The sequence below is a fragment of the Schistocerca americana genome, chromosome 8 (genome assembly GCF_021461395.2).
Source record: "Schistocerca americana isolate TAMUIC-IGC-003095 chromosome 8, iqSchAmer2.1, whole genome shotgun sequence".
Taxonomy (NCBI): Eukaryota; Metazoa; Arthropoda; class Insecta; order Orthoptera; family Acrididae; genus Schistocerca; species Schistocerca americana.
Window position 1 is genome coordinate 31,760,290 of NC_060126.1, and position 13,650 is coordinate 31,773,939.

The 13,650-nt window shown below is 40.0% G+C and overlaps 1 protein-coding gene across 2 annotated transcripts in view; it reads right to left on the reverse strand.

Moving 5' to 3' along the window:
• The window catches only part of LOC124544968 (alanine--tRNA ligase, mitochondrial), a 91,838-nt gene that overhangs the window by 22,450 nt on the left and 55,738 nt on the right, over nt 1-13,650 (reverse strand). For both annotated transcript variants that reach the window (XM_047123715.1, XM_047123716.1), the window contains exon 10: nt 11,651-11,837. In XM_047123715.1, the coding sequence (XP_046979671.1) occupies nt 11,651-11,837 (187 nt within the window). The remainder of the gene's footprint in view (nt 1-11,650; nt 11,838-13,650) is intronic.

Sequence of the window (13,650 nt, forward strand, 5' to 3'; positions counted from 1 at the left end):
GCTGAATAGACTCCTGTGTGGATGCCATAGTAATAAACACCCCTGGTGTAGAGAAACAACTGAAAGAGTTGAAAACAAGCAAGTCTCCATGTCTGGATGGAACCCCAATTTGATTTTACAAAAAGTACTCAACAGTGTTGGCCTGGCGCCTTACTTAGATTGCATTTGTCACAAATCTCTCGCCCACAACACAGTCCCAAGTGACGGGGAAAAAGCAGAGGCGACTCCTGTATATAAGGTTGCAAAATTACAGACCAACATCCCTAACAACAGTTTGCTGTAGGATTCTTGAACATATTCTCAGTTTGAACATAATAAATTTACTTGACGAGGAATGACTTATGCCCACAAATCAGCTTGGTTTTAGAAAGCATTGTTCACGTGAAACTCAAGTTTGTCCCTTTCTCACATGATATACTGTGAACTACAGATTAAGGGCAACAGGCATATTACACATTTATAGATTTACAAAAAGCATTTGACAATGTACCCCACTGCAGACTGTCGACAAAGATCTGAGCTTATGGAACAGTTTCCAATATATGAGTGGCTCAAAGACTTTTTAAGTAACAGAATCAGTCTGTTGTCTTTGATGGTAAGTGTTCATCAGAGACTGAGGTATCGTTACGGGGTGCCCTATGGAATTGTGATAGGAGCACTATTACTTTCTATAGACATAAATGATTTGGTAGACAGGGTAGACAGCAATCTGCAGTTGTTTGCTGACAATGCTGTAGTGTACAGGAAGTTGTTGAAGTTTAGTGACTGTGGGAGAATACAAGATGACTTGGACAAAATTTTCAGTTGGTGTGATGCATGAAAGTTAGCTCTAAATAATAGTAAAATGTAAGTTAATGCGAATGAGTAGGAAAAATAAATGTGTAATGTTCAGACAGAGCAATAGCAGTGCCCTGCTTGGCACAGTAACATCATTAAAATACCTGGGCACAATATTGCAAAGCAATACAAAATTTAACAAATATGTGAGGAACACGGTAGGGAAGGAGAATGATCGACTCTGGTTTACTGGAAGAATTTTAGGAAAGTGTGGTTTATCTGTGAAGGAGACCACATAAAGGCAACTAGCACAATCTTTTCTTGAGTACTGCTCGAGAGTTTGGGATCCACACCAGGTCAGACTTAAGGAAGACTTCGAGGCAATTCAGAGGTGGGCTGCTAGGTTTGTTACCAGTACGTTCAAACAACATGCACGAATTAGAGAGATGCTTTGGGAACGCAAATGGGAATCCTGGGAGGCAAAGCAACATTCTTTTTGAGGAACACTACAGAGAAATTTTAGAGAAATAACATTTGAAGCTGACTGCAGAATGCTTCTACTGTCGTCAACAAACATTTCGCCTAAGGACTACAAATGTAAGGTACATGAAATTAGGGCTCATACAGAAGCATATAGACAGTTGTTTTTCCTTTGCTCTATTTGCGAGTGGAACAGGAAAGGAAATGACAATCAGTGGTACGGGGCACCCTCCACCACTCATCCTATGGTGACTTGCGGAGTATGCACTCAGATGCAGATGTAGAAAAGGGAGAGAAGAGAAATAGGGAAGGGGAAAGTACTTGTAGGTGCATTGGCAGGAAAGACGGCATGTTTAGTACTGGAGTGGTAGCAAGGAAGGCAATAAGTAGGTAGGAGACAGGAACAAGAGAAGGTCTGGCTGGGAGGGGGAAAAAGTTCATAAAATCTGATGATGATAGGAAGAATCCAGATGACAAGGGCTGTGAAACGATCATTACAGTAAAGCACATCATGCTGGGCAACACGTTCAGCAAATAGGTCTCTAGGCCACAGTTTGGCGATGACCATTAATGTGAATAGAGAGCTTGTTAACGGTTAAAAGTGACATAGTGGTTGCCGCTTAGTTGGTAGATCACATGGTTGCTTTCACAGGTGGACTTGCCTTTGATGGTGCAGGAGATGCCAGTGATCACTGGAGTAGGTGGCAGTCAAAGGATCTATGGGACAGGTCTTGCATTGGATCTATTGCAGGGATGCGAGAAATGAGGCAAGGGGTTGGGAGCAGGGCTAGAGTAGGGAAAGGTAAGCATATTGTGTAGGTTTGGTGGGTGGCAGAATACCACTGTGGAAAGGGTGGGAAAGATGGTGGGTAGGACATTCTTAATTTCTGGGCACGATGATAGGTAGTTGAAACCATGGTGGAGAATGTGATTCAGTTGGATCAGTCTTGGGTGGTACTGAGTCACGAAAGGAGTGCTCCTTTGGGGCTGGACAGTGGCCTTTGTGTTACTTACTGTAGAAAAAGAACTTTGCCTAAAAGCTTTAATACTTGAGCAGTCTTTTTTGTAGTACCTTTCTGTGACTGTGTGCCTGCTCTACGTGGTGACTAGCAATCTACACTTTCCATATTGTTGTAGTTAATCAGATTTCTTTTTCATAAATAATTTAGGGGACACACACACACACACACACACACACACACACACACACACACACACACACACACAGTGTGCACCTATGCACCTATATTGTGTTGGCTTGACACACAATGAGCACTGTGTACCCAATCAGGACAATATACGAGGGTGGTTTGAAAAGTTCTCAGAATTACCACGAGAGGTCAGTGCTGGCGCAACGAGTTGTTCACGTGATATTCATTGGCCTGTTGCCTGTAAACACGTGCCATGTCAGTGCTCTTCGAAGAGAGCTGTGATGGTGACGTCGCTCTGTTGTTATTCCTGCATAGTTATTTGCGAAGATGGAGAAAATTGAGATCTGAGCAGTGATTAAGTACTTCGTAAAGAAAGGTATGAAAGCAAAGAAATTCATGCTGATTTTCCAGAATACACTGGGGGCTCTGCTCCTTCATATTCAACTGTTGCCAAGTGGACAAATGAATTCAAATTTGGTCGGGATAGCTCAGATGATGATCCATGCAGCGGTCGGCCAAGATGTGTTACTACTCCAGAAATCATAGCAAAAGTGCACAAAATGGTCATGAAGGATCGCCGACAAAGTGCGTGAAATTGCTCACGCTTGCCAGATGTCATCTGAAAGGGTGTATCACATTTTAACTGAAGAATTAGAAATGAAAAATTATCTGTAAGATGGGTGCCATGATTCTTGTCGCTGGATCAGAAACGCATGAGAATGGGTATATCAGAACAATGTTTGGCCCATTTTAGGAGAAACGGACAAGATTTTTTTGCGCCAGTTTGCAACCACAGATGAAACTTGGGTTCACTACTATACCCCAGAGACAAAACAAGTCAAATCAGTGGAAACCTGCTAATTCCCTGGCACCAAATAAACCAAAGACAATTCCTTCGTTGGGAAAGGTCATGACATCACTGTTCTGGGATGCGAAGGGGATTCTGTTTGTAGATTATCTCCCCACTGGGCAGACAATTACTGGAGAATACTATGCTAACTTTCTGGATAAATTGCAACAAAAGATATGCAAAAAAGGTCAAGTTTAGCAAGAAAGAAAGTCATCTTCCATCAAGGCAATGCACTCCCAGCCACATGTGCCGCCACCATGGCAAAATCACATGAACTAAGGCGTTCACCGGATATTGCTCCATCAGACTTACATCTCTTCCCAAAACTGAACATTTTTCTTGGAGGACGAAAATTCACTTCAAACAAAGAACTGATAGCTGGAGTTGACAACTATTTTGTAGGCCTGGAGGAAACTCATTTTCTAGATGGAATCAGGGCACTGGAACATCACTAGACAAAGTGCATTAATCTACAAGGAGACTACACTGAAAATTAAAAAGTTTCAGTGATGTAAGTACTTTTTTTCTATTCCATTCTGAGAACTTTTCAAACCAACCTCATATGTGTTTTTGTGTGTTTATTTGTACTCTAGCTTTTCAAAGAATTTTTTTCCAAAAGCTAGAAAAGATTTCATTCTTTTTCGTGTGTGTAGTTGAGAACTAAATGCTTCTGCTATTGGGTGAGTGGTAAGTACAACATTACTTACTTTCAACTAAAACCTTCCTTACAGATTTCTTTTTCACTGTTTTCAAATGACAATCTATGTAATAATGGCCAGAGTGACCAATATAACTTCAGTAAAAAACATTCAGGGACAGCTAATAACTACACAACAAAGAGTTGTGACATACCAAGAGACAGTGTTACTTGGTAGCAACAATGTTTAGACTGTTAAAATGAGACATTCTGAAGTATATACACAGTCAGATAGCCTAATATTTTATTTTACTTTACTTAAGTTTTATTCAAGATTGCTTCTGTGCCACAACACAAGATAATATAATACAACTGAGAAATTTTAAAGAGGAAAGAAAAAAAAAGAGTAACAACAAAATGTTGAATTATGATGTTTCAGAATTAAAATAAAAATAATAACAATATTTAGCATACAAATTTATTTCAGTTTACAAATCTTAATAATGAGCGAGGAAAGGGGGAGGTAATGGCCATGGGTTATTAGTAGGAATCGAATAATATCACTTGGCAAAAATGACTTGGGAACTGTAACTATAAACCATTGACTGGATAGTAAAAAAAAAAAACGGGGAAGATGCGTCTCTGTTAAAATCAACTTTTGTTCTGTAACAGTCACACACGAATGATATGAAACAGAATACAAAGAGACATGAAGTTCCCAGATGACTATTTTCATCAATAAACATAAGCCATAAATTACTGACTGAACATTGCACTTATTAGTTTTCAAGAGTCTTGATGTAAAGGACACTTTGTGGAGTAATGTGACCACACGTCGAACAACAGATATAAACAAATTATTACACAATATGGAACATAAGTCTCAGATTTTTGAACTGATGCCTTCCTTGGGTGAAATGCTATTTAAGGATATGAAGACTGCTGTTACAATAAAAGTTCTTATACAGGTTCTCAATTTCTGGTAAAATTATCCTCTTTCTCTTCCTCAAACTGACATTAAATCAAGTTACAACATAATCATTCACAATTTAGGAGACAGGTGTGGTTTGACTTGGGTTTTTACAGTCAGCAGTGGATATGAAGGATGAATTCACGAATACTTCCTTAGTCAATGCACAGCACGTAAATAAATACACGCTATAGCTACAGTAATAATATACTTTCTGAAAGATTTTATTGTGTTGAATCTCCAGCAGCAATGGCAACAATTTGGAATGCCAAAGTGCCACAACACTGATGACTAAAGAATGAGGGGGTATACTAAAACACAAGAAGTGTGCAGGATATAGGATCTGCATGACTGGAGACTGAAACACAGTCATGGTAGTAATTATGTTCACATTGGTTGAGAAATGGGAAAGAGAACGATGGTCTGACAACAGTATACTGCAGGAGACTGCCGTCAGGTTGTTGTATTGTGTGTTCTGTGATGGATAGATGGTTGCCCTTCATTTGCGCAATTCGGCCATTTGTGCATTGTTAAGATTCTGGGAGCGATGCCTCCCTGCTAGATTACACCTGGTACAAGTGTTATAAGCAGTTAGCCCACTTGCTGGAATTGAAGGTAATTAAGTGTACTATGCTGCTGATGCTCACTAATCAACCCCTCAAGACTGTTGGCCAGGCTCAGTTTGGGAGTAGCATACAGGATTTTTCTTGGCCAAATGTGCGTATAGTTGTTAAAAATCTAGCCGTAAGGTGTATTCTGGGCTGTGATTTTTTGCAGTTGAGCCAATGCTTACTGGATTATGCCTGTGGTCACTTCAGTTTTCAATTTAGCCAGAGGAAAGCTTTCAGTTCCGTGTTCATGGTGTTGGGGCGAAAGTCTGTAGGGGCAGCGTGCCACAGACGAGTGTCAATGTTAGACACCTGTTGGCAGATCAAGCTATGCACATTGAACGAGGTGATAGGTAACGTTCCTGAAGTATTAACCAACAAGTTTGGCGTAAATAATAAAACCGAATATCACATCCAGCTCATTAATCAGCAAGCAGTGAGTCAAACCCCTTATCAATTATATCCACCTAAAATGCAAGAACTACATGAAATAATTGACAAATTACTTGTTGATGGTGCAATTCGCCCTTCTATCTTGCCTTATGCAGCACCCATTTTCCTGGTACCTAAGCTGGACTTGAACCAGGCTCATTATCAAATTCCCTCAGCCAAGGGTTCAAAGTCAGTGACAGGATTCTGTACTGGCTATAATCTTTTTTAATTTAATAGAGTACCTTTTGGGCTAGCTACGAGTGCAGTTGTTTAGTCATGTCTGTTGGATTCGGTTCTGGGGGCTTTTAAGTCAAAGTTCATCTATAATTACAATTACCTTGATGATGTAGTCATATAAAGTGCCAGTTTTCAGGAGCGCCTTGATCATCTCCATCATGTGTTTGGACATCTGAGGGAAGCTAGTTTGACTGTATAACCCTCCAAAGTATCCATGGCTCAGAGCAATATATGTTTTTTAGGACACATTTTGTCTCTTAAAGGCATAGCCACTGACCACAGTCAAACCCAGTCCATTCATTCATTTCCAGTCCCCAGAGAGACGAAAACCATTGCTCTTTTTATTGGAATGGTTAATTTTTTTCACAAATTCATTCCGAATTTTGCCCAGATGGCTGTTCCTATCAACCAACTCCTTAGGGCAAGAGTGAAATTTATGTGGGGTGAATCGCAGCAAGCCACCTTTGATGCTGGCTGTAAGTCCGGCTCTGGTGTTGGGAATTCCTGATTTTAATGCTCCATTCATTGTTCAAACAGATGCCTCCAATGTTGGGGTGGCTGTGGGCCTGTTACAAGAACAGGATAGGGAGAGGAGGCGCCTCGTATATTCCTCAAGGGTGTTGTCACCAGCTGAGAGTAAGTAGTCGGTGTACGAATTAGAAGCATTGGCCATCATGTTCGCCTTAGAAAAATACAAGTTTTACCTAGAGCATCGTCGGTTCCATCTCGAAAAAGACAATCAGGCCTTGAGCTGAGTGCTGGCTTGACCTCGCAAGACAGAGTGTATAGCACAGGGGGCTCTAAGGATTTCTGCATTTCAATTTGATGTTTGTCTTATCAGACAGCAACAGAATCAGACAGCTGACGCATTGAGTCAAATATTTCAGGTTGATGATGTGAGTGAAGAGCCGGAGGCCAATGCACAGCTTGTGTGACACAAAGGTGTTTTGACAGATTCCGTACTTGTTCGCCAACTTGAAAACAGAGCAACAGCAAGACCCCGAAGTGCAGCCGATATATGATAAATTGAATGTAGGAAAAATAGTTCTGGGATAGAGAAGGATTTCTTGTGTTTCTGCCCAAATAGGAGTGGGGGGCCAAGTTATGCATCCCACGGAGCTTAATTCCTGGAGTCTAAAGATTTTCATTATGTGGAGGTCACCTGGGGTACCATAAGATGTGACTTAAGATCAAAGAGAAGTTTACTTGGAGAGGGCTGGACCAGGACATTCGAAAGTTGGTCACAGAGTGTGATTGGTGCAAAGCAGCTATGGCCAATACAGCTCCCAGGAAAGGGTTTTTCCAATAGACTCGCGAATTTCAACCAATGGACCAACCTCTTATTGATTATCTAGATCCATTGCCCAAGACCAAGAGGGGAAATCATTTTGTCTTCATTCTAGTTGCTCCATTCATTGTTCAAACAGATGCCTCCAATGTTGGGGTGGCTGTGGGCCTGTTACAAGAACAGGATAGGGAGAGGAACTGGTGTTCCAAGTGCCACAATTATTCAACATCTTGAGAAGATATTCACCACTTTTTGCCCCCCCTAAAACCATGGTGAGTGATAATGCACCTGCATTAAAAGTCCAAAGACTTTAGGCAATTCTGCTTTGACCACAGAATAATGCATGTTACTACAATGCCTTATTATCCGCAATCATATTTCACAGAAAGGATAAACTGGAACCTGAAGTCCACCCGCATCACTTACCATTCAGAATCAGAGAAGCAATGGGATTTGCCCCTAAATTGGCTGTCCTTTGCCTTTAATACCACCCACCATGAAACTCTTATAACCACTCCTATCAAAATAATGTTGTTGTTCTGATTGAACTCTCCGTTAGCCAATTTATGGTCACTGAATGATATGTTGCCAGCGCGAAGATGCGAAGGGGATAAAGATAAAATGGGAGATGCAGCTAGGAACAACATCAAGCTGGTACATCATTGGGAGAAAGCCAGATATAACAAGGGTAGGCGAGCAGATCTATTAAGGTACAACGTGAAGTGTTCTTCAAAAACTTTTGTTTTGGGTGCCAAGTCAAGGAAGTCAAGGCATCACAGAAAAATTGTTACCATGTTTTGTAGATCTTGTGTGGTGGTTAAGGGGCTTTGGCCGGTGAACTTCCTGCTGAGAGGCAGGGCGAAGAACTAGAGCGCAACTGAGCAAGGTGAAGGGTCGAGCAGGTACACCTCGATTCTAGAGCCTTAAGCAAGGGAGATTCCGAGAAGTTACGGCTCAGCCTCCCCCCCACCCCCCACCCCCAGTTCTGCTTTAACAGGGGGGGGGGGGGAGGCTGAGCCGTAACTTCTCTCTGGAGTGGTTAGTGTCTCAGCTCTTTCTTGTGCCCATGCTCTGCCATGGTGCGACTGGTTGTGATCACCTTTTGGGATGTGTGCAAAACGATTCAAAGGAAGTCAGCATAGCAGCAAGATGCAGTGGAAGTTACACTGGTTAGGGAGAGAGGGCAGTGACCCAGTCAGTCAATCGGTCAGTCAGTCATAGTCATTGCAGTAGTGGTCGCGGCCTGGTCAGTGGTGGGTCATGCGAGCCCAGAGTTTTGTTTTGGCCATGTATGGAAGCAATGCTTGTGAGTGGACAACCTAGCATGAGACTTCACGCTAATAGTAGAACTGGGGCCTTGCTATATCTGGAGGACAGTGTGGCCATGAAAAGGCCTGAATACAACCATCTACATCCTACACCATACCAAGACTTCTGTCAGCTGCTGCCATCTTCAGCTGTGTTAATTCTGGTGGGTAAGCTATTTTCTCATCCAGGATCATTCTTGCACGATTAACTGTTGGGTGGCCCTTATGACTTTCACACTGAGCTGCGGTACCTCAAATGTGCTGTTGCATTTGTGTATGGGAGCTCCTCGCCCTGTAGGTGCCATTGTGGTTACAAGCACTATCTGTGTCTATTGTGTAATTTACTGGGTGTTACAAAAGCTGTGCAAATTGTTCAAATTGTAAAGAGCTTGATCTCAGAGAAATTTTGTTGGAGTAATATCTGTTTGTTTAAAGCCCAATGCCTGGTAAGTTCTATAAGTGTGACAGTGGCAAACTGTTATGTTGTTTGAAGTACATTGTGTTGAATAGCACCTTGAGTAGTCTTAATTGTGAGTCAGTCAAATTAATGATAATTGTTGCTCTGGCAGTACTGGTTACAGCTCCTCAACTATGTGCACAAGCAGCTCAAATTAAGCAATGCCATTTTAGTTGTAATTTTAAAGGTGTAATTTTATCTTAACCCTATAATGAGATGTGCTTTTATTGCTTTGCACACTGCTAGAGTATTTCAATAAGCCTCCTACTGAAATCATTTGATGGTTGAAGTTGCAATGAAAGTGTTTTACACGCTTTAAAGTATTGCAATTTGCTTTAAGAAGTTCAGACTTATTGACTATTTGCAAGATTAATATCAGATTTAACATCTTGCATGCAAAAGATTGGCTGGCATCACAGTTGGCATAAAACGAGCCATGTTCTAATAGTTGTTTGTTGTGTTATAGAAGGAACGTCTTGTTTTATAAGCTGACTGTGATGTGACTCACGTGTTGCTGCATGACCAGTACAGCTAAAGGGTCTACGATCATGGAAGGCTGCTAAGTTTGAGCAGCACTGTAATTGATGTATATATTCTACCTTTAAGATATTGTTTTCCGATTTAAAACTGAAGCTTGTAAATGATTTTTTTGGTGTTTTAAACTATTCAAAACATTACAAACCCTTTTGGAGCCACAAGGCACAAGCCTTGTTAGTCCTCCGTCAAATAATGTTGTCGAAAGTATTTGCATTGAACAAGTAAAATATCGGTAAAGTCTTTTCTTAAATCATCTTGTTCTTGCTTTAAAAAAAAAAAAAAAGAGGTAAACCTATATTTTGCAACTAAATTTTGTCACAAGCAAAGAAGTAAGTTCCAAGTATCTAAAAAAAAACAAGAAAAAGAAAGAAAGGTCTTTCACTGAAGGAAGTTACTGCATTTGTCTTAAATTAACATATGTATTCTTAAGCAATAGGCCTCTTGCAAGAGTTTTCTGAATTTTTGACTTTATGCATTATTTGAACAAGTTGTAAGTTATAATATTTGTGTGTGTGTGTGTGTGTGTGTGTGTGTGTGTGTGTGTGTGTGTGTGTGTGTGTGTGCGCGCGCGCGCGCGCGCGCGCGCGCGCGCGAGATCGCGCGCGAGCGCACAGTGTTGGTTGTTTCAATACCTAGTGAATAAAGTTTTTTGTTGGGAATCCTCTACGCAGTTGGTGCTTTCAACTCCCTGCAGCCTTGAGACCTGCTAGTAACATACCACATGGTTTGAGTCTCAGCACTGAATTCATTAAAATCTTGCATCACCTGATCCAGCAGAGTCAAAAACATTGGTGTAACACGAATTTCAGAGAATGCAAAATGAGAATAGAAAACAATCAAATGCAAAATAAAACATGACCAGTACCAGGAATTGAGGTCACATATAAATAGTAACACAAATGCCAATAACACTCACAGATTCGGTCAGAGGTGAATAGGACAACAATAGAAATTTTGTGAGGAAAAATATGTAACTAGGGACAGAAAAATTTTGCAGGAATGATAAAACGAAAAATAACACAAAATTATCAATTGTTAGTGAAATAATGCAGAATTGGTATTTTTACAAGATACTGGAGAAATAAACACCTGAATATGGCAAAATAAACAACACCAAATTACATAAAAAAGACACTGAATCTGGCAAAAAATGACACTGAAATTGGAAAAAAAGACACCAAAGCAAGGGAAAAAATTACAACGTAACTGGAAAAAAATTACACAAGTTTTGTCACCAAATTTGGCAAAAAACATGACACCAAATTTGGTGAAATGCTGATTCCAAATCTGGCAAAAGCATGACACCAAATTAAGCAAGCCAAATATGGAAAAAAATAACATTGAATTTCGCAACAAGTAATTTCAAAAGTGGCACACAATAACACTGAATTTATCCAAAAAAATTCTATACTTGACAAAAACAACATCTATCTTAACAGAAAATGATATCAAGTGTGGCAAAAAATACACAGAATTTGGCAAAAGTACAGCGAATTTGGCATATAAATAATAACAAATCTGGCAAAAATAATAATGATTTTCAGCAAATAATAACACAGATTTTGGCACTACAATAAAATTACGTTTTCCTTTTCCTATATATAACCATTTTACACTGCACCTCCATAGGGTCTCATTCTGGCCAATTACTCACCGAAAAGATAGTACAGGGAAACTATATTTAATTTAATGTAATTCAAACCTTGCAAACTGACATGGCAGTTCTCTATTAAGTTTTACATAAAATAAGCACAAAACAAAAAAGAAGAACTGAAGAAATGAATGACACGAGGTGTTCAGATTGGACCTTCAAAATGGAAGGACAGCTTGGGCAAGGCTGGTCAAGATATACTGTCTGCCAAGCTAGTGAGAAATTTCTGCATTAAAGTAGTACTATGAATAAGATCCATGGCACTTACCCCAGAAAGTCCATCCAGACTACGGACTTCCTTCTCCAATTCCAGACCATTTTCCAAAATGGATAATGCTGTGGGACCAGTCACTGCACGCAAGCAACGAGACCCTGATCCGGATGATTGGAGTGAAACTACAGAAATGGCTTCTAAATCAGCTGTATTCAGGACATGTGTCCCACAGCATGGTTCCCTGGAGTGATGTAAGAGCACATGTACTAAACACAAAATTATTTACATGAAGTTGCAAAGTGATGATGATATAAAGATAACCACAATATACATGCAAGGTAAGGAGTATTTTCAAACCTTTTTCTCTTTTTTTCCTTTTTCCTGGATCAAAACTTATGTGAAAATAAGTCTCGATTGGTTTACCATGACTGAAGATTACAGTATAGTCATGTCTTTATGTATGTGCAATAATCAAATCCTGACAACTATTGATCTCATAACATTAATTAATTTGGGACACATTTCAAGCTACTAGTGGCTAATCTCCAGTCATCAAGGCAAATAAATCACTTAAACACAGGATGAGGATTCATCATGTTTTGACATCTTATAGTGGCAAATGTATACTGCAAAACAATTTGTAATGATATTCAATGAAAAGAGCACATTTAAAAGTTTTGTTTACTTCATTGCAGGTTTCATTATGATTAAACATATGGCAGGACAGCATACAACCATCAACCCAGCAAAACATTCTGCGATGGTACCAACATTTGAAAAACACAGGTCACCTCTGTAAAGGAAAAAGCTCTGGACAACCAGGTACTGCAGTTGAAACAGTGGAGAGTATTCATGGGACACTCCTTCATAGTCCAATGAAACCTACATGTTGTGCAAGTCACAAACAAGACATTGCACAGCCAACTGCGCAGAAGATTCTGTGCAACCAATTACAACAGAAACCATATCATATACAGCTACCGCAACGTTTGCAGCCAAGTGACTGCATCATCAGATGTGAAATTTTGTCCAGGAAGTAATGAAATGTGTTGAATTTGCCATCTGATTCGTGTTTAGCGATTTGAGGTGGTGATCCACATAATTGGTCAAATGAATTGTTGCAATGCCCACATGTGGGGCATGGCAAATGCCATTGTGACAGTGGAGGCTGCAGAGATTCTCAAAAGTAAATGTCTTCTGTGGTGTTACATGTACCAAAGTGTATGAGCCCTACTTTTTCCCTGAGAAAATTGTGATGTACAAGTCTGGTTGTTTCCTAAACTGATATCTAATATCCTAAACCTCATATTCCAAGAGCTCCCTCTCATTGGTATACAGTATCTTTTTGCAATCCGAATGAGGAACTTCCAAACTAGCAGACTATGAGTGCATTCAGTGAAATTTGGCACTCTTCAGGTGGCCCCCAAGGTCTCATAACCTTACTGTTTGTCATTTGTTTTCCTTTGGAAACAGGCGAAAGACAATGTTCACCACCTCTCTTTGGCAACAACAATAACTCAACTCCATGATCGCATCACTGCTACGTTGGTGAACACTGACAGGTAATGCTCGAAAATACATGGTGGATGCAAAACAGTTTGTCTATATTGACAGTAGTAGTCAACATAGTGGTGCAGTTAGGGTCATGCACAAAACATCAGGTCATACAGTTTCTAACTGTTTGCGGAAAGACTTTTTGATGCAGAGAAAAAATAACCAACACGCTGACATGTGTACATATTAAGGTATTAACTGTTACACCCTGTATCCTGGTCAAACTTGAGTAATTCACAGATGTTTGTCATGTATCATTTGAAATGTGTAAGAAACTCAAAAATTGCTTTTTCATACACTGTACCTTTTATGTCCTACTTTTTGAAATACAATCATCCAAAACACAATGAATCTTCTGTAATGATCCTTTATATTTTATGTTAAATAAAATATTAACTGAATTATCTCTAGTTTGATGAGTCTAGGTCTTTATCAGATCTGGATCGCATGCCTCTTGCACGTACATCCACTGGTGAGTCTGGGGATCAAGTATCTATCCT